The sequence below is a fragment of the Panulirus ornatus genome, chromosome 35 (assembly GCF_036320965.1).
Source record: "Panulirus ornatus isolate Po-2019 chromosome 35, ASM3632096v1, whole genome shotgun sequence".
NCBI lineage: Eukaryota > Metazoa > Arthropoda > Malacostraca > Decapoda > Palinuridae > Panulirus > Panulirus ornatus.
The window spans coordinates 15,958,371-15,979,817 of record NC_092258.1 but is presented as its reverse complement, the minus strand read 5'-3'; the positions used below and the strand labels follow the sequence as shown (position 1 = coordinate 15,979,817).

General features: G+C 45.8%; 1 protein-coding gene across 1 annotated transcript in view; it reads left to right on the top strand.

Moving 5' to 3' along the window:
* The window catches only part of LOC139760183 (chorion peroxidase-like), a 197,163-nt gene that overhangs the window by 24,856 nt on the left and 150,860 nt on the right, over positions 1–21,447 (top strand). The window contains exons 2-3 of the mRNA XM_071683119.1: positions 10,484–10,654; positions 12,555–12,728. Coding sequence (XP_071539220.1) covers positions 10,484–10,654; positions 12,555–12,728 — 345 coding nt within the window. The remainder of the gene's footprint in view (positions 1–10,483; positions 10,655–12,554; positions 12,729–21,447) is intronic.

Sequence of the window (21,447 nt, the reverse complement as noted above, 5' to 3'; positions counted from 1 at the left end):
AGGAAAACTTCAGAAATAAACGTATAAACGACAGCAGTAACGGAGACACTGGAAGGATAATGACAGCATGGCGTCGGTGATAGCTTAAAAATGTACTGATCGGAATCAATAATATTTTTTTTTTCTTTTTGTCAAGTTATATATTTCTTTTTTTCGCACAACCCAGTCGTGGGAAAATCAGGCCTGTTGTCCGTCCTTCTCATGTAAACTCATGTAACCTTCCCCTGAAAGTGATTTACGGGTAGAGACTAACGTTCCCCTGAGAGCACATCACTAGTAGGGTATACTATCCCTCCCCTGAGATTGCATTACTTATAGGGTCTACTATCCTTCCCCTGAGAGTACATTATCGTAGAGTGTACTATCATCACCCTGAGAGTGAATTATCAGTAAGAACTGCCATCTTTTCCCTGATAGTGCATCAACATTATGGTCTACTATCCTTCCTCTGAGAGTGCATTACTAGTAGGTTCCACTATTCTCTCCCTGAAAATGTAATACTGGTAGAGATGGCGATCCTTCCCATCAAAGTGCATTAATAGTAGAGTTTGCTATCCTTCCCTGAGAGTGCATTGATGGTAGTCTACTTACGTTCAACTGAGAGTGCATTACTAGTAAGGTCTACCAGCATTCCCCTGAGAGTGCATTACAATAGGGTGTAACATATTTCCTTAGATAGAGAATTACCAGTAGGATCTACTATCCTTCGCCTGAGAGCGCTTTACTAGTAGGGTCTACTATCCTTAACCTGAGAGTGCATTACCAATAGGCTCCAACATCCTTCTCCCGAGATTGCATTACCAGAAGGGTCTATTGCCCTTCCCATGAGATTGCATTAAAAGTAAGGTCAACTATCCCTTCCATGAGAGTGTGTTCCTGGTAGGGTCCACTATCCTTTCCATGACAGTGCATTTCTAGTAGGGTCCACTATCCTGTCCCTAAGAGTGCATTACTAGTAGGGTCTACTGTTCGTCTGATAATGCATTAAGGGAGTGTACTATTTTTTCCTTGAGAGAGCATTACCAGTGCGGTCAACTATGCTTCCACTGAGAGTGCATTACAGTAGGGTACAATATCATTCCCTTGAGATAACATACTGGTAGAGTCTACTATCCCACCCTTGAAAGTGCATTATCGGTGAGGTCTACTCTCATTTCTTTGAGATTCATTAACAGTAGAGTCTACTAACCTTCCCCGGAGAGTGCATTTCCAGTAGGGTCTAATAAGCTTCCCCTTAGAGTTCATTACTGTTAGAATCTACTATTCCTCCCCATAAATGTGCATTACGGTAGATTGTGCTATCTTTCCCCTGAGAGTGTATTACAAGAAGGGTCTACCATCCTTTTCCAAAGAGTGCATTACTGGTAGGTTCCACTATCCTTCCAATAAGCGTGCCATACTGGTGAGGTCCAATATCCTTTCACTAAGATTGCATTACTGGTAGAGTCTACTATAGTTTCTCCGACAGTGGTTTACTAGTAGGGTTATCTATCCTTCTCCTGAGAGTAAATTACCTTTAAGGTCTGCTCTTCCCTGAGAGTACACTATTGCTATAGCTTACTATCTTTCCCCTAAGAGTGCATAAAAAATGGTCTAACATCCTTCCCATCACAATGCATGAATGGTAGGGTCTACTGCCCTTCACCTGAAAGTGCACAAGTGGAAGAATTTACTAACCTTCCCCATAGACAGCAGTACCAGTATGGTCTACTAACCTTCCCTTGACAGTGCATTATTGTAGAGTCTACACACATTACCATGAGATTGTATTACCGGTAGAATCTACTAATCTTCCCCTGAGAAGGCATTGCTGTTAAGGTCTACTAGCCTTCCAATGAGAGGGCATTTTTGGTAGCATCCACTATCTTTTCCCTGAGAGTATATTACTGGTAGAGTCTAGAAAGTTTCCCCTGAGGGTACATTACCATTAGGTTCTAAAAATCTTCTCCTGAGAGTGCAATATTGGTAGACTTTATTAATCTTCAGCTGAGAGTGGATAACTAGTAGGATCTCTTATCCTAAGAGTACATTACCTGTTGGGTTTACTAACATTCCTCTAAGAGTTCATTACTGGTATAATCTACTGACCTCCACCTGAGAGTGCATTTGGCAGAGTGTACTATCTTTCCTCTGAGAATCTATTTATAGTAAGGTCTACTATCCTTCCCCTGAGAATGCATTACTGGTAGGGTCTACCATCTTACCCCTAATAGTGCAATTCTGATAGAGTCTAAAACCTTAACCACAGAGTTTATTATCAATAAGGTCTACTCTCTGAGAGTTCATTACTGGTAGAGTCAAACAGCTTTTCCCTGAGAGTGCATTACGATATAGTGTACCGTCCCTTCCCTAGGATCTACTTTCTTTCCCCCAGAGCGAATTACCGGTAGAATCTATTAACTTTCCCCTGAGAATACATTACTGGTAAAGTCTACCTATCTTCCTCTGAAAGCGCATTACCAGAAGGGTTGACTGACCTTCCCTTGAGAGTACATTACAGCTAGGGTCTACTCTCCTTTCCCTGAGAGTACATTATTGGTAAGCTTTACTATCCTTCCCCTGAGAGTGTATGACTAGTAGGGTCAGCTATCCTTCCCCTGAGAGTGCATTACCAGTTGGGTCTACTAAACTTTTCCTGTGAATCCATTATGGAAGAATGTACTATCTTTCCTCTGAGAGGGCATTACTAGCAGGATCCACTATCCTCTCCTGAGAGCGCATTACCAGTAGGGTCTACTATCCTTTCCCTGATAGTACATTAATGGTAGGGTCTACTATTCTTTCCCTAAGAGTATCTCTCCTAGAGTATGGTGATGGTAGGTCCTCACCCCCAGAGTATGGTGATGGTAGGTCCTCACCCCGGAGTATGGTGATGGTAGGTCCTCTCCCCCAGACTATGGTGATGGTAGGTCCTCTCCCCCAGACTATGGTGATGGTAGGTCCTCTCCCCCAGACTATGGTGATGGTAGGTCCTCTCCCCCAGACTATGGTGATGGTAGGTCCTCTCCCCCAGACTATGGTGACGGTAGGTCCTCTCCCCCAGAGTATGGTGATGGTAAGTCCTCTCCCCCAGACTATGGTGATGGTAAGTCCTCACCCCCAGAGTATGGTGATGGTAGATCCTCACCCCCAGACTATGGTGATGGTAGGTCCTCTCCCCCAGACTATGGTGATGGTAGGTCCTCTCCCCCAGAGTATGGTGATGGTAGGTCCTCTCCCCCAGACTATGGTGATGGTAGGTCCTCACCCCCAGACTATGGTGATGGTAGGTCCTCTCCCCCAGACTATGGTGATGGTAGGTCCTCACCCCCAGACTATGGTGATGGTAGGTCCTCACCCCCAGACTATGGTGATGGTAGGTCCTCTCCCCCAGACTATGGTGATGGTAGGTCCTCACCCCCAGACTATGGTGATGGTAGGTCCTCACCCCCAGACTATGGTGATGGTAGGTCCTCACCCCCAGAGTATGGTGATGGTAGGTCCTCACCCCCAGACTATGGTGATGGTAGGTCCTCACCCCCAGAGTATGGTGATGGTAGGTCCTCACCCCAGACTATGGTGATGGTAGGTCCTCACCCCCAGAGTATGGTGATGGTAGGTCCTCACCCCCAGACTATGGTGATGGTAGGTCCTCACCCCCAGACTATGGTGATGGTAGGTCCTCTCCCCCAGACTATGGTGTTGGTAGGTCCTCTCCCCCAGACTATGGTGATGGTAGGTCCTCTCCCCCAGACTATGGTGATGGTAGGTCCTCACCCCAGACTATGGTGATGGTAGGTCCTCTCCCCCAGACTATGGTGATGGTAGGTCCTCACCCCCAGAGTATGGTGATGGTAGGTCCTCACCCCCAGACTATGGTGATGGTAGGTCCTCTCCCCCAGACTATGGTGATGGTAGGTCCTCTCCCCCAGACTATGGTGATGGTAGGTCCTCTCCCCCAGACTATGGTGATGGTAGGTCCTCTCCCCCAGACTATGGTGATGGTAGGTCCTCTCCCCCAGACTATGGTGATGGTAGGTCCTCTCCCCCAGACTATGGTGATGGTAGGTCCTCTCCCCCAGACTATGGTGATGGTAGGTCCTCTCCCCCAGACTATGGTGATGGTAGGTCCTCTCCCCCAGACTATGGTGATGGTAGGTCCTCTCCCCCAGACTATGGTGATGGTAGGTCCTCTCCCCCAGACTATGGTGATGGTAGGTCCTCTCCCCCAGACTATGGTGATGGTAGGTCCTCTCCCCCAGACTATGGTGATGGTAGGTCCTCTCCCCCAGACTATGGTGATGGTAGGTCCTCTCCCCCAGACTATGGTGATGGTAGGTCCTCTCCCCCAGACTATGGTGATGGTAGGTCCTCTCCCCCAGACTATGGTGATGGTAGGTCCTCTCCCCCAGACTATGGTGATGGTAGGTCCTCACCCCCAGACTATGGTGATGGTAGGTCCTCTCCCCCAGACTATGGTGATGGTAGGTCCTCACCCCCAGACTATGGTGATGGTAGGTCCTCACCCCCAGACTATGGTGATGGTAGGTCCTCACCCCCAGACTATGGTGATGGTAGGTCCTCTCCCCCAGACTATGGTGATGGTAGGTCCTCACCCCCAGACTATGGTGATGGTAGGTCCTCTCCCCCAGACTATGGTGATGGTAGGTCCTCACCCCCAGACTATGGTGATGGTAGGTCCTCTCCCCCAGACTATGGTGATGGTAGGTCCTCACCCCAGACTATGGTGATGGTAGGTCCTCTCCCCCAGACTATGGTGATGGTAGGTCCTCTCCCCCAGACTATGGTGATGGTAGGTCCTCTCCCCCAGACTATGGTGATGGTAGGTCCTCTCCCCCAGACTATGGTGATGGTAGGTCCTCTCCCCCAGACTATGGTGATGGTAGGTCCTCTCCCCCAGACTATGGTGATGGTAGGTCCTCTCCCCCAGACTATGGTGATGGTAGGTCCTCTCCCCCAGAGTATGGTGATGGTAGGTCCTCTCCCCCAGACTATGGTGATGGTAGGTCCTCTCCCCCAGACTATGGTGATGGTAGGTCCTCTCCCCCAGACTATGGTGATGGTAGGTCCTCTCCCCCAGACTATGGTGATGGTAGGTCCTCTCCCCCAGAGTATGGTGATGGTAGGTCCTCTCCCCCAGACTATGGTGATGGTAGGTCCTCTCCCCCAGACTATGGTGATGGTAGGTCCTCTCCCCCAGACTATGGTGATGGTAGGTCCTCTCCCCCAGACTATGGTGATGGTAGGTCCTCTCCCCCAGACTATGGTGATGGTAGGTCCTCTCCCCCAGACTATGGTGATGGTAGGTCCTCTCCCCCAGACTATGGTGATGGTAGGTCCTCACCCCCAGAGTATGGTGATGGTAGGTCCTCTCCCCCAGACTATGGTGATGGTAGGTCCTCACCCCCAGAGCTATGGTGATGGTAGGTCCTCTCCCCCAGACTATGGTGATGGTAGGTCCTCTCCCCCAGACTATGGTGATGGTAGGTCCTCTCCCCCAGACTATGGTGATGGTAGGTCCTCACCCCCAGAGTATGGTGATGGTAGGTCCTCTCCCCCAGACTATGGTGATGGTAGGTCCTCACCCCCAGAGTATGGTGATGGTAGGTCCTCACCCCCAGACTATGGTGATGGTAGGTCCTCACCCCCAGAGTATGGTGATGGTAGGTCCTCTCCCCCAGACTATGGTGATGGTAGGTCCTCTCCCCCAGACTATGGTGATGGTAGGTCCTCTCCCCCAGACTATGGTGATGGTAGGTCCTCTCCCCCAGACTATGGTGATGGTAGGTCCTCTCCCCCAGACTATGGTGATGGTAGGTCCTCACCCCCAGACTATGGTGATGGTAGGTCCTCTCCCCCAGACTATGGTGATGGTAGGTCCTCTCCCCCAGACTATGGTGATGGTAGGTCCTCTCCCCAGACTATGGTGATGGTAGGTCCTCTCCCCCAGACTATGGTGATGGTAGGTCCTCTCCCCCAGACTATGGTGATGGTAGGTCCTCTCCCCCAGACTATGGTGATGGTAGGTCCTCTCCCCCAGACTATGGTGATGGTAGGTCCTCTCCCCCAGACTATGGTGATGGTAGGTCCTCTCCCCCAGACTATGGTGATGGTAGGTCCTCTCCCCCAGACTATGGTGATGGTAGGTCCTCTCCCCCAGACTATGGTGATGGTAGGTCCTCTCCCCCAGACTATGGTGATGGTAGGTCCTCTCCCCCAGACTATGGTGATGGTAGGTCCTCTCCCCCAGACTATGGTGATGGTAGGTCCTCTCCCCCAGACTATGGTGATGGTAGGTCCTCTCCCCCAGAGTATGGTGATGGTAGGTCCTCTCCCCCAGACTATGGTGATGGTAGGTCCTCTCCCCCAGACTATGGTGATGGTAGGTCCTCTCCCCCAGACTATGGTGATGGTAGGTCCTCTCCCCCAGACTATGGTGATGGTAGGTCCTCTCCCCCAGAGCTATGGTGATGGTAGGTCCTCTCCCCCAGAGTATGGTGATGGTAGGTCCTCTCCCCCAGACTATGGTGATGGTAGGTCCTCTCCCCCAGACTATGGTGATGGTAGGTCCTCTCCCCCAGACTATGGTGATGGTAGGTCCTCTCCCCCAGACTATGGTGATGGTAGGTCCTCTCCCCCAGACTATGGTGATGGTAGGTCCTCTCCCCCAGACTATGGTGATGGTAGGTCCTCTCCCCCAGACTATGGTGATGGTAGGTTCCTCTCCCCCAGACTATGGTGATGGTAGGTCCTCTCCCCCAGACTATGGTGATGGTAGGTCCTCACCCCCAGACTATGGTGATGGTAGGTCCTCTCCCCCAGACTATGGTGATGGTAGGTCCTCACCCCCAGACTATGGTGATGGTAGGTCCTCTCCCCCAGACTATGGTGATGGTAGGTCCTCACCCCCAGACTATGGTGATGGTAGGTCCTCTCCCCCAGACTATGGTGATGGTAGGTCCTCTCCCCCAGACTATGGTGATGGTAGGTCCTCTCCCCCAGACTATGGTGATGGTAGGTCCTCTCCCCCAGACTATGGTGATGGTAGGTCCTCTCCCCCAGACTATGGTGATGGTAGGTCCTCTCCCCCAGACTATGGTGATGGTAGGTCCTCTCCCCCAGACTATGGTGATGGTAGGTCCTCTCCCCCAGACTATGGTGATGGTAGGTCCTCTCCCCCAGACTATGGTGATGGTAGGTCCTCTCCCCCAGACTATGGTGATGGTAGGTCCTCTCCCCCAGACTATGGTGATGGTAGGTCCTCTCCCCCAGACTATGGTGATGGTAGGTCCTCTCCCCAGACTATGGTGATGGTAGGTCCTCTCCCCCAGACTATGGTGATGGTAGGTCCTCTCCCCCAGACTATGGTGATGGTAGGTCCTCTCCCCCAGACTATGGTGATGGTAGGTCCTCTCCCCCAGACTATGGTGATGGTAGGTCCTCTCCCCCAGACTATGGTGATGGTAGGTCCTCTCCCCCAGACTATGGTGATGGTAGGTCCTCTCCCCCAGACTATGGTGATGGTAGGTCCTCTCCCCCAGACTATGGTGATGGTAGGTCCTCTCCCCCAGACTATGGTGATGGTAGGTCCTCTCCCCCAGACTATGGTGATGGTAGGTCCTCTCCCCCAGACTATGGTGATGGTAGGTCCTCTCCCCCAGAGTATGGTGATGGTAGGTCCTCTCCCCCAGACTATGGTGATGGTAGGTCCTCTCCCCCAGAGTATGGTGATGGTAGGTCCTCTCCCCCAGAGTATGGTGATGGTAGGTCCTCTCCCCCAGAGTATGGTGATGGTAGGTCCTCTCCCCCAGACTATGGTGATGGTAGGTCCTCACCCCCAGACTATGGTGATGGTAGGTCCTCTCCCCCAGACTATGGTCATGGTAGGTCCTCTCCCCCAGAGTATGGTGATGGTAGGTCCTCTCCCCCAGAGTATGGTGATGGTAGGTCCTCTCCCCAGAGTATGGTGATGGTAGGTCCTCTCCCCCAGACTATGGTGATGGTAGGTCCTCTCCCCCAGAGTATGGTGATGGTAGGTCCTCTCCCCCAGACCTTGGTGATGGTAGCTCCTCTCCCCCAGACTATGGTGATGGTAGGTCCTCACCCCCAGACTATGGTGATGGTAGGTCCTCTCCCCCAGACTATGGTGATGGTAGGTCCTCACCCCAGAGTATGGTGATGGTAGGTGCTCTCCCCCAGAGTATGGTGATGGTAGGTCCTCTCCCCCAGAGTATGGTGATGGTAGGTCCTCACCCCCAGAGTATGGTGATGGTAGGTCCTCTCCCCCAGACTATGGTGATGGTAGGTCCTCACCCCCAGAGTATGGTGATGGTAGGTCCTCTCCCCCAGACTATGGTGATGGTAGGTCCTCTCCCCCAGAGTATGGTGATGGTAGGTCCTCTCCCCCAGAGTATGGTGATGGTAGGTCCTCTCCCCCAGACTATGGTGATGGTAGGTCCTCACCCCCAGAGTATGGTGATGGTAGGTCCTCTCCCCCAGAGTATGGTGATGGTAGGTCCTCACCCCCAGAGTATGGTGATGGTAGGTCCTCTCCCCCAGAGTATGGTGATGGTAGGTCCTCTCCCCCAGACTATGGTGATGGTAGGTCCTCTCCCCCAGACTATGGTGATGGTAGGTCCTCTCCCCCAGAGTATGGTGATGGTAGGTCCTCTCCCCCAGAGTATGGTGATGGTAGGTCCTCTCCCCCAGAGTATGGTGATGGTAGGTCCTCTCCCCCAGAGTATGGTGATGGTAGGTCCTCTCCCCCAGACTATGGTGATGGTAGGTCCTCTCCCCCAGAGTATGGTGATGGTAGGTCCTCTCCCCCAGAGTATGGTGATGGTAGGTCCTCTCCCCCAGACTATGGTGATGGTAGGTCCTCTCCCCCAGACTATGGTGATGGTAGGTCCTCTCCCCCAGAGTATGGTGATGGTAGGTCCTCTCCCCAGAGTATGGTGATGGTAGGTCCTCTCCCCCAGAGTATGGTGATGGTAGGTCCTCTCCCCCAGAGTATGGTGATGGCATTTCTTCATTGCGGTGCATAACAATCGTTGTTGTGGAACAGGTATGAATCTTAATATTGTTGTTGTTTTTGTTGTTGTAGTTTTAGGAGAAATGCTTTATCTGTTATGCTGAAAATGTTACTGGAGAAGGGATTTATTTGCTGTTGTTGCATATGTTATCATTAGTGTCGTCGGAGCAGAAGTATATAGATTATTGTTGAAGTTGTTGCAGGAGCGGGATGTCTGTTGTTGCTGTAGGAGAAGTTATGAATCTGTTATTGTTGTAATTCTTGCAGGAGCAGGAGAGTATATGTTATTGTTGAAGGGGAAGGTATTTTTCTGTTATTGCTGTGGTTGTTGCAGGAACAGGTAGGATATATCAGTTGTTCTTTTAGAAGTGTTGTATCTGTTATTGCTGTGGTTGTTGCAGGAACAGGTAGGATATATCAGTTGTTCTTTTAGAAGTGTTGTATCTGTTATTGCTGTGGCTGTTGCAGGAGCAAAAAAATACCTGATGATTTTGTAGGAGAAGGTTTGTACTGTGTAGCTGCTGCAAGAGCAGGGGTGTATATGTTGTTGTTGTAGGAGAACGGTTGTATATGTTATCACTTTAATTGTTGCAAGAGCAAGATTATATTTGTTGTTGTTGTAGGAAAAGGAATGTGTCTAATATTGTTGCAGTTGTTGAAGGAGTATGGATTTATTTGTAGAAAAAGAGTTGTATTTGTTATTGCTGCAGTTAATGTAGGTGCAGCATTATGCTTGCTGATGTTGTATAAGTTGGGTTTTATCATTTATTGATGTAGATGTTGCAGGAGCAGGGGGTATCTACTGTTATGATAGAGAAAGGTTGTAGATGTTGCAGGAGCAGGGGGTATCTACTGTTATGATAGAGAAAGGTTGTAGATGTTGCAGGAGCAGTAGTGTATACATTGCTGGCTGTTGGACAAAGGTCGTATCTTACTGCTACGGTTGCTAAAAGAGCAAAGGTTTATCTAGTGTTATTGATGTTATTATTGTTATTGTGGGTACAAAAATATAAATATGTATTTGCTGTAGTTGTTGCAGGAGCTGGGACGTATCTGTTTTGCTGTAAGAGAAAAACTGTATTATCATTATTGATGCACTTGTATGAACAGAGATGTTACTGTTGTAGTTGTTGTAGCAGGGGGGGATGCGTCTATCATTACTAAAGGAGTTGCAGGAGCAAAAGTGTATATGTTGTTGTAGGAGAAGGGATGTATCTGTTATTCCCATAGCTGTTGCAGGATTACATCTACTGTTACCATTGTAGGATTTGTGGTATATCCCTTACGGCTGTAGCTATTGCAGGAAAAGGGTTGTATATGTTTTTATTGTTGTTATAGGAGCATGCACGTATCCTTTATTGCTGTAGTTGTTGCAAGAGTAAGCTTGTATCAACTGTTGTTGTGGGAACAGGAGTGTATCTGATGCTGATGTAGTAACAGCAGCTCTTGCAGGAGTGAGCGAACTTCGTCGTGCTGCTGACGGAGGAAATCTGCCCAGCGCTCGCCTCGTCAGCGACGCCGCCAACCTTGACTCGATCAGAAGGTCCTCCTGCAACACCGTCCTCTTCACCAACTTCGGCCAGCTCACTGACCATGACTTTGCTTTTACCCCCATTACTAAAGGTCAGATACTTTGCCGTTACCACCTCTATAAAGGTCAAACACTTGATTTAACCCTATCACTAAAGGTCAGATCCTTCGCTTAGACCTGACATATTTTGGTCACTTGGCTTCCCTTCCTCAACCTTCTCCATCAATTCTTCCGTCATTACTTGTCAGCTCTTACATCACAACGTCCTTTGCCCTCACCGCAATGGCTCTATTCCTAAATACAATGACCATCGTCCCAAACGATCTTTAGATGCCATCTTCACGAAATATGAATCTCTAGCGATGATTGCCTCCACCCTGGTCTATTATGGATACTTTATTAAAGGAAAAGGTGGTCAGTTGGTTATCCAAAAGGAAGGTGTTCAGATGGTCAGTTGGTTAACCCAGTGGAAGGTGGTTTTCTGCTCTCGATTACACTGAGAATGAAAGGTTACTTTCAGCCAGGTTCTGTCACAAGAGTACAATCTTGTTGAAGAACGTTTTACTCCAGTAAAGTTCATTCTTTCATTACTAATATCCACAGAAGCTTCTAGGAAAGGGGTGTTTGGGTGATGTGATAATAATCCCAAGGAAAAACACATACACTTATACATTGCTTGCTAAGAACTGAAATGATATTCTATATATCCCTTGCCAATATATTTAGCCATTATCCCTAACCAGTATCCCTAGCCAAAATATCTTGCCAATATCCATGGCGAATATCTCTAGCCAATATATCTAGTCAAAATCCAAGCCAGTAGGATAATCAATATCCCTAGCCAATAACCTAAGCAAAATAAATAATCAATATCCCTTGCCAATATCCTTAGCCAATATATCTAGCCAAAAGATTCTATCCAGTATGAATAATCAGTATCCCTAACCAATATCCCTGGCCAATATATCTAGCCAATATCCGAGCCAGTACAGATAACCACTATCCCTGGTAAATAGATTTGAAATTGTAAGTTATATGGATCCCAACTCGTAAGGGTTGGACCTGTAACAAACTGTTGGCTGTTGCCTGCGCCTCCTAGTGTGTGTGTGGAGACTGGCTACTCAGGGAATGGCTGTTATGGCATCTCATTCTTCCTTCTTCTGTCTTTCCCTTTTTATACAACTTTTCTTCCTTTAAGAAGCCTGATTAATTTCCAGTCTCATTTTTTTCTACTTTTTCCTTTCACCCACAATGGCCAGGCCGAGGGCATGTTTTACCCATGTCATGTTGGTCGACATAAAGGAAATCTAATACAGTGACAAATGTTCCTCATGGGTCACTCTTAAGGTCATTATATTCGTGTGGTGTTGCCCTCAGCGTGTAGGATCCTCAACCACTTGCACATGTGTCGCACTTGAACGTCATATATCTTATGTTTCATGTTTATTTAGAAATTCACATATTTCTTACCTTTTCTGGTGGTTTCATTGTATAGTATTTTTATTATGATTGTATTTTCGTCAGACAGAATCTGAATTTTATGACATATGGTAGTAACGAAAATTTTATATGACATACGGTAGTAACGAAAATTTTATATGACATACGGTAGTAACGAAAATTTTATATGACATATGGTAGTAACGAAAATTTTATATGACATACGGTAGTAACGAAAATTTTAAGATATCATTCCTCCTTATTCTCGGTTACATAAACATAATTCAGTTAAGATCTCTAATCAGTAAATCTCTCTCATAAATGCATTGAATTACTTTGACTAAGACATATCTTCTCATCTACTTCTTGTGTGTTGTTAATATCTTAATGAGACACATAGCGTTGTAAATGCTTGACACATGACAAGTATAGGTTAGTGTCTGAAGTAATGTGCCACTACAGTACGGTACCTGTGGTGTAATTCCTCTATCATGTATATGTAGAACGTTGTCTATCAGAAGCATTGGTTATACTGACACATGTGTTGTACAGGGACGAACGGCTCCACCATCCCATGCTGTATCAGAGAAGTGATGGAGAATCAGAATCTCCTCCACCCACAATGTGCGCCCATCGCCATCCCCGTCGACGATCCCTTCTACAGCGCCTTCGGGGAGACCTGTATGGAGTTCGTCCGCTCCAGCCCCGCTGATCGATGTAACTTTGGTAAGTCACACCACACACGATCTTGAGTCATGCTCAATGATCTAAAAGATCCAGTCAGAAGTCTAGCTGTCATACTCAAGGGCTGTATGGTAGTGCTCAAGGGTCGTATGGTCCCTCTCAATGGCTGTACCTTTGGGACCTAAAGAGGTTGATTGTGTACTGTTTAAATTAGGCTTATCAGTTTAACAATCACAGCTTCCCATTAACATCTATAGACCCTTGTGGATCATCTACATTTGGTATATATACATTGTTTATGAGTCCCTTCACCTGATCTCGCTTAATGTAATAATGACTGTGTTTAAGAGAGGCTGTTGGATCGGTGATCAAAGTGACTTTATTTGTGTGGATGTGTTTGTTTTCCTAGTGTTATAAGACCCATGATGTGGCGTCCCTTTATTACCTCCTGTACTTGACAGTTATGACGTCAGGTGTGTGATGACGTCAGATGTGTGGTACAGGTGCTTCATAAGACAGCTGGCGGCTATCTTGACTTTCAGTCAGTCATGGATATGTGGAGCTTACTACATCAGTCATGTCATCCTTTAACTTTATCATTTCATCGCATATTGATGTGACACTACGACATTCCCCCTTCAGTTATAGCTCCTAGAGGGAAAATCCATGTTGGACATTAGATGTTTTATGACAAGGGGACAATGACAGCAGGAATCTTCTGTGTTTTGTAGAAGATAACTATGAGTGTAGAGAGCAGGAGACTGGAAATCACCTGGACTGTGTTATCACTAAATAAAACATAGGAACAGAAGAAGGAACAAAGCGACGATATATCCTTAAAGGATCAGTTGCTGGCGCTACCTCGCTAAGGCGGGAAAAGGCAAGAGTCTATTTAAAGAAATACCTAATATGAATTCGTAAAATATAATGAATAACACCAAGATCGCACGAAACCACAGAATCATACGCAGGCATCTGATAACTGAGGGAGACTATCTTTCCCCGTTGAACTGTTTTCTGAGGTGATTGAATTTCCTTTAATTGTATTTCGTTTAGTTATGATAAGCTTATCACAGAGGAATACATAGAATGATTAGCAAGATGTTGATAAGAACTGGATAATCATCTGATATATATTTGAAAGATAGGATACAAACGAATCAGAAAAAGAGAAAAAAGATAATGAATTGCTCGTGTAAGAGGAAAATGAAGTGCAGTATCAACAGGGATGGAGCGCGGATGATTGAAAGGGACACAAGAGAACTGAAAACGGTCAAAAGAAAGAGTTACAAAAAGTGTTGGATGGAGTGAGAGATCACTGATGAATTTCAGAGAGAACAAGAATGTGCTTTGGAAGGAGGTAAATAGTTTATGGAAAACAAGAGAACAAATGGGAGAGACAGTAAGAGGAGCACAATCGGATGTGGTAACAAACAAGATAAAGGTTGAACAAGAGATACAGCGAATATTTTGAATGATGAATGTTAGATGATGGGAAGGCTGCTGGTGTGTGTTTGGGACCAGGTGGCATGCCCAGTGAGAGTCATGGCAAACGGTGGGGTGAAAAGAGCGAAGGTAGTGAAAGCCTTTTGCAAGATGAATTACAGAAAAGCAGCATTAGGATTGCATTTGAATTTCTCAAATGCAATTAGTAAGACTAATTAATGTGAGGTGTCTGAGAACTGGCAGAATGAATATATGGTTTCCCTACATAAAAGCAACGAAGACAAAAGTGATTGTTCGAATTAAAGAATCACTAGTCCTTTGAGGATGTTTGGTAAGGTTTGAGGGAAAATGCACAGAACGTCATATGGGGAAGAGCAATGAGGACTCAGGAGTAGTGGATGACGTGTGAACCAGTTGTTTGGTCTGAAGAATTTGTGAGAGAAATACTTAGAGGAGAGTTGTATTCTGCATTTATGTATCTGGAGAAAATATATGATACACATAACAGGGAGACCTAATAGAAGGTGCTGCGCATATATCAGGTGAATTGAAATTGAGTAAATGTAGTAGTGAGTTTACAGTAAGAGAGTAAGGAATATGCGAGAAGGAAGGAAGTTTACACTAAGAGAGTAAGGAATATGCTGCGAATATATCAGGTGAATTGAAATTGAGTAAATGTAGTTGTGAGTTTACACTAAGAGAGTAAGGAATATGCGAGAAGGAAAGAAATAAGAATAACTGATGTTTCTATGGCTGTTCAATCTGTTTATGGATTGGGTGATGAAGCAGGTAGATATAATGATCATAGAACGGGAGTCAAGTCCAGGTGGCAGGGTCATGGACTATGAATCACTTACTGTCTGCAGCTGACGTGGTTCTAGTGGCAGACGGAGAGATAATCTGAACAAATGTAATACAATGAGGCGCAGTAGATGTGTGAGACGGGGTAGCTTGAAGGTACTTTGAATAGGGAAGACCTGGAGGACATGTGGAGTTCTTTAGGTACCCGGAGGTGAAGATGGCAGCTGATGAGTCGTAGGATGGGAAAAAAGACTAACGTAATGGCTACCTGAAGGAGTGTATGGAAAATGCCAGTGATTCATACGACAAATATGGTTGCGTTTAGAAGTATAGTATTCCAGAGGCCGTTGCACTGATGTGAATCTCAAGCCCTGTATACGATGGAAAAAAAATAGGATAGAGGAGTTGAAAATGGAATCAATACATATACGCCGAAACTTCCTATAAATATATTTTTTGTGCATGACTCGTATAAACTTTCACAAGTTTTAGACTGTATTATGGATGAAAGTTGGACAACTGAAAAAGAAATTCTGCTTTAGTGAGATATCAAATACCACCCAATTCACGCTCAAGCTAATCCTTCCCACCCAACTAACCCTTCCCACCCAAGACAACCTTACCAACCAAACTAACTCTTTCCATCCAAACTAACCCCTCCCACCCAAACTAACCTATCTCACTCAAGCTAACTTTCCTACCCAAACTAACCCTTTCATCCAAATTAACACCTCCCACCCACCCATATTAACACTTTTAACCCAGACTAAACCGTCCCACCTAAAGTAACCATTCCCAACAAAACAAACTCTGGCCACTCAAATTGACCTTTCCCACCCAGGTTAGCCTTCCACCCCAAAGTAGCCCTTCCGGCTTAAACTAACCCTTCCCACCCAAAATAAATTCTACCACCCAAGCCAACCTTCCCACCCAAACTAAATCCTTCAATCCAAACCAGCCATTTCCACAAAAAAAAATCCTTCCCGCCCAAACCAACCATTGCCACCCAACCCAAACCTTCCCACCCAAACTAACCCTTTAGACAAAACTAACCCTTCCAAACAAAACTAACCCTTCTAAACAAAACTAACCCTTCTAAACAAAACTAACCCTTCCAAACAAAACTAACCCTTCCAAACAAAACTAACCCTTCTAAACAAAACTAACCCTTCCAAACAAAACTAACCCTTCCAAACAAAACTAACCCTTCTAAACAAAACTAACCCTTCCAAACAAAACTAACTCTTTAAACAAAACTAACCCTTCCAAACAAAACTAACCCTTCTAAACAAAACAAACCCTTCTAAACAAAACTAACCCTTCCAAACAAAACTAACCCTTTAGACAAAACTAACCCTTCCAAACAAAACTAACCCTTCTAAACAAAACTAACCCCTCCAAACATAACTAACCTAAACAAAACTAACCCTTCCAAACAAAACTAACCCTTCTAAAGAAAACTAACCCTTCTAAACAAAACTAAACCTTCCAAACAAAACTAACCCTTCTAAACAAAACTAACCCTTCTAAACAAAACTAACCCTTCTAAACAAAACTAACCCTTCCAAACATAACTAACCTAAACAAAACTAACCCTTCCAAACAAAACTAGCCCTTCTAAACAAAACTAACCCTTCTAAACAAAACTAAACCTTCCAAACAAAACAAACCCTTCCAAACAAAACTAACCCTTCCAAACAAAACTAACCCTTCCAAACAAAACTAACCCTTCCAAACAAAACTAGCCCTTCCAAACAAAACTAACCCTTCCAAACAAAACTAACCCTTCCAAACAAAACTAACCCTTCCAAACAAAACTAACCCTTCCAAACAAAACTAACCCTTCCAAACAAAACTAGCCCTTCCAAACAAAACTAACCCTTCCAAACAAAACTAACCCTTCCAAACAAAACTAACCCTTCCAAACAAAACTAACCCTTCCAAACAAAACTAACCCTTCCAAACAAAACTAACCCTTCCAAACAAAACTAACCCTTCCAAACAAAACTAACCCTTCCAAACAAAACTAAACCTTCCAAACAAAACAAACCCTTCCAAACAAAACCAACCCTTCCAAACAAAACTAACCCTTCTCACACAAGTCAGCCTTTCCATTCAAATTATTCCTTCTTACCCAAAATAACCCTTTTCACCCAAACTAACCCTTCTCACTCAAGCTAAGCTTCTTACCCAAAATAACTCTTCCCATCCAAGCTACCCTTCCCACTCCTGATAACCCATGTCACCCAACACAACCCTTCCAACCCAAACAAACCTTTCCCAGCAAAATTAACCTTTCTTACCAGGATAACCCTTCCCACCCAAACTAAGCTCTCTCATTCCAACTAATCCTTCCTACCCAAGCTAACCCTTCCCAACCAAGCTAACATACCCACAAAAAGTAACACTTCCCATCCAAGCTAACCTTCACACCCACACTAACCCTTCCATCCAAACTAACCCCCTTCCACCCATTCCAACCCTTCCCACCCAAACTAACTCATATCACGCAAGCTAATCTTACCACCAAAAACAAGCCTTACTACCCAAGCTAACCTTCCCCACCCAAGCTAAACCTCTTCATCCAAGCTAAACCTTTCCATCCAATTAAACTCATATCACTCGAAAAAAGCTTCCCACCTAAGCTAACCTTCAAACCCAAAGTAGACCTTCCCTCAAAACTAACGTTTCCCACCAAAATTAACTCCTCCCAAACCAAATAAACCTCTCCCACCCAAGTTAACCTTCTAACCCAAACTAAATATTCCCACTCAAGCAAACATTTCCTCCCAAACTAACTTTTCTCACCAGAGTTATCCTTCCGACTCAAACTTACCTATTAGGCCAAGCTATCCTTCTCATCCGAAGTAACCCTTCCCATCCAAAGTAACCCCTTTCACCAAAACTAAACCTTCCCACACAAACTAACCCTTCCCACCCAAACTAGCCCTTCCTAACCACCCAAAGTAATCCTTCTCACCTAAGCTAATCTCTCAACCCAAATCAATCCTTCTCACAAAAACTAACCCTTCATACCCAAACTAACACTTGTCACTCAAGCTAAGCTTTTCACCCAATATAACTCTTCCCAAACAAGCAAACCTTTCCACCTAAACAAACCCATGTCACTAAAGCTAACACTTCCAATCCAACTAACCCTCCCCAGATAAATTAACCCTTCTCATCCAAGATAACCCTTTCCATCCAAACTAACCTCTCCCACTTAAAATAATTCTTCCATCCAAGCCTAACCCTTCCATCCCAAACTAACCCTTCCCACCCAAACTAATCCTTCCCACCCAAACTAACACTTCCCACCCAAACTAACGCTTCCCACCCAAACTAACACTTCCCACCCAAACCAACACTTCCCAACCAAACTAAAACTTCTCAACCCAGTTAACCTTCCCACCCAAGCCAACCCTTCCCACCCAAACAAACCCATATTACTCAAGCTAGGTTTTCCACTCAAAATTAACCTTCCCACCCAAGCTAACCTTTCCCATCCAAGCTAGCCTTCCAACCTAAACTAACCCTTCCCCTTTAAACTAACCCTTCCTACCTATACTAACCCTTCCTACCCAAACGAACAGCCTCCTATCCAAACTAACTTCTTTCACCCAAATCAACCTTCCAACCCAAACAAACCTTACCCATCCAAACTAACATTCCAACCCAAACTAAATCTTCTCAACCAAGTTAACCTTCCCACCTAAACTAAACCTTCCCAGCTAAATTAACCCTTTTTACGCAAGGTAATCATCCCCACCCAAACTAACCTCTCCCACTCAAACTAATCTTTCTCACTAAAGCTAACCCTCCCATCCCAAACTAACCCTTCCAAGCCAAACTAACCCTACTCACCCAAAATAACCCTTGCCACGCAAACTAACTCTTCTCACCAAAGTTAACCCCTCCCACCCAAACTAACATACCCACCTAAGCTAACCTTCCCGCCAAAGTAACCCTTCTAAACCAAAATAACCCCTCCCACCCAGACAAAACCTTTCCACACAAACTAAACCTTCCCACCCAAATCTACCTTTCGCAATCAACCTAACCCTTCTCACCTAAGCTAACATTTTCTATCCAAGCCAACCCTTCCCACCCAAACTTACCCAAGTTACTGAAACCAAGCTTCCCACCCAAAATATGCTTTCCCAACCAGGCAAACCCTCCCAACCCAAGCTAACCATCCAATACAAAGTAACCCTTCCCCCCTAAGCTAACCTTTCCCACACAACCTTACTTCTGCCATTCAGATTAACCTCTCCCACCCAAGCCAGCCTTCACACCCAAACAAGCCCCTCCCACCCAAGCCAACCTTCTAACCAAACTAAACCTTCTAATCTAAACAAACCTTACCCAAGTTAGCCTTCCAACCCAAACTAACCCTTCCCACCAAAACTAACATATTCAGCCAAGTTTACCTTCCCACCCAAAGTAACCCTTCCCATCCAAAATAACCCCTCCCATCAAACCTAAACCTTCCTACACAAACTAACCCTTCCCACCCAAACTGATTCTTCCCAAACAAACCAACCCTTCCCATCCAAACTAACCCTTCCCATCGAAACCAATCCTTCCCAATAATCTAATCCCAAACTAACCCTTCCCAAGCCAAACTAACCCTACTCCCCCAAAATAACCCTTCCACCAAACTACTCTTCTCACCAAAGTTAACCCCTTCTCACCACCAAGCTAACCTTTCCCACCAAACTAACCTTCGCCAAAGTACCCTTCTAAACAAAAAACCCCTCCCATCAGACAAAACCTTTCCACACAAACAAAACCCTTCCCACCCAAACTCTACCTTTCCAATCAACCTAACCCTTCTCACCTAAACTAACTTTCTATCCAAGCCAACCTTCCCACCCAAACTACCCAATTCCCGAAAACAAGCTTCCACAACCCAAAATATCTTTCCCAACCAGCTAACCCTCCCAACCAAGCTAACCTTCCAACAGTAACCCTTCCCCTAAGCTAACCTTTCCCAACAACTACTTCTCCATCCAGATTAACCTCTCCACCCAAGCCAGCCTTCACACCAACAAGCCCTTCCCACCCAAGCCAACCTTCTAAACCAAACTAAACTTCTAATCAAAGCAACCTTCACCCAAGTAACCTTCCCCCATTCCCACCCAAACTAACGCTCCCACCCAAACTAACCTTCCCACCCAAACCAACACTTCCCAACCAACTAAAACTTCTCAACCCAGTTAACCTCCCACCCAAGCCAACCCTTCCACCCAAACAAACCCATATTACTCAAGCTAGGTTTTCCACTCAAAATAACCTTCCCACCCAAGCTAACCTTTCCCATCCAAGCTAGCCTTCCAACCTAAACTAACCCTTCCCCTTCAAACTAACCTTCTACCATACTAACCCTTCCTACCCAAACGAACACCTCCATCCAAACTAACTCTTCACCCAAATCAACTCCACCCAACAAACCTTACCCATCAAACTAACATTCCAACCCAAACTAAATTTCTCAACCAAGTTAACCTCCCACCTAAACTAACCTTCCCACTAATTAACCCTTTTTACGCAAGTAATCACCCCACCCAAACAACCTCTCCCACTCAACTAATCTTTCTCACTAAAGCTAACCCTCCATCCCAAACTAACCCTTCCAAGCCAAACTAACCTACTCACCCAAATAACCCTTGCCACGCAAACTAACTCTTCCCACCAAAGTTAACCCCTCCCACCCAAACTAACATACCAAACTAACCTTCCCCAAAACCCCAAACCAATACCCTCCCACCCAGAAAACCTTCCACACAAACTAACCTTCCCACCCAAATCTACTTTCCATCAACCTAACCCTTCCCTAACTAACATTTCTATCCAACCAACCCTTCCCACCCAACTACCAATCTGAACCCTTCCCACCCAAAATAGCTTTCCCAACCAGCAAACCCTCCCAACCCAAGCTAACATCCATACAAAGTAACCTTCCCCCCTAAGCTAACCTTTCCCACACAACCTACTTCTCCATTCAGATTAACCTCTCCCACCCAAGCCACCTTCACACCCAAACAACCCTCCCACCCAACCAACCTTCTAACCAAACTAAACCTAATCTAAACAAATCCCATCGAAACCAATCCTTCCCAATAATCTAACCCTTCCCACCTAAAGTAACCCTTCTCACCCAGACAAACCTTTCCACCCAAATTAACCCTTCCCACAAAAACTAACCCTTCCTAACCAAACTAACCCTTCTCACGCAAGCTAAATATCTCATCCAAGATAACTCTCCCCAACCAATCTATCCTTCCCATCCATACTAACACTTGTCACCAAAGCAAACCCTTCCAACCCAAACAACCCTTCCCATCCAAACTAACCAATCCCGCCCAAACTAACCCTTCCCACCCAAACAAACCCTTCTCACCAAAGCTAACCTTTCCACCCAAAATAACTCTTCCCATCCAAGCTAAACTTCCCACCCAAACTATACCTTGTCAATAAAGCTTTCAACACAAATTAACCCTTCCTAGATAAA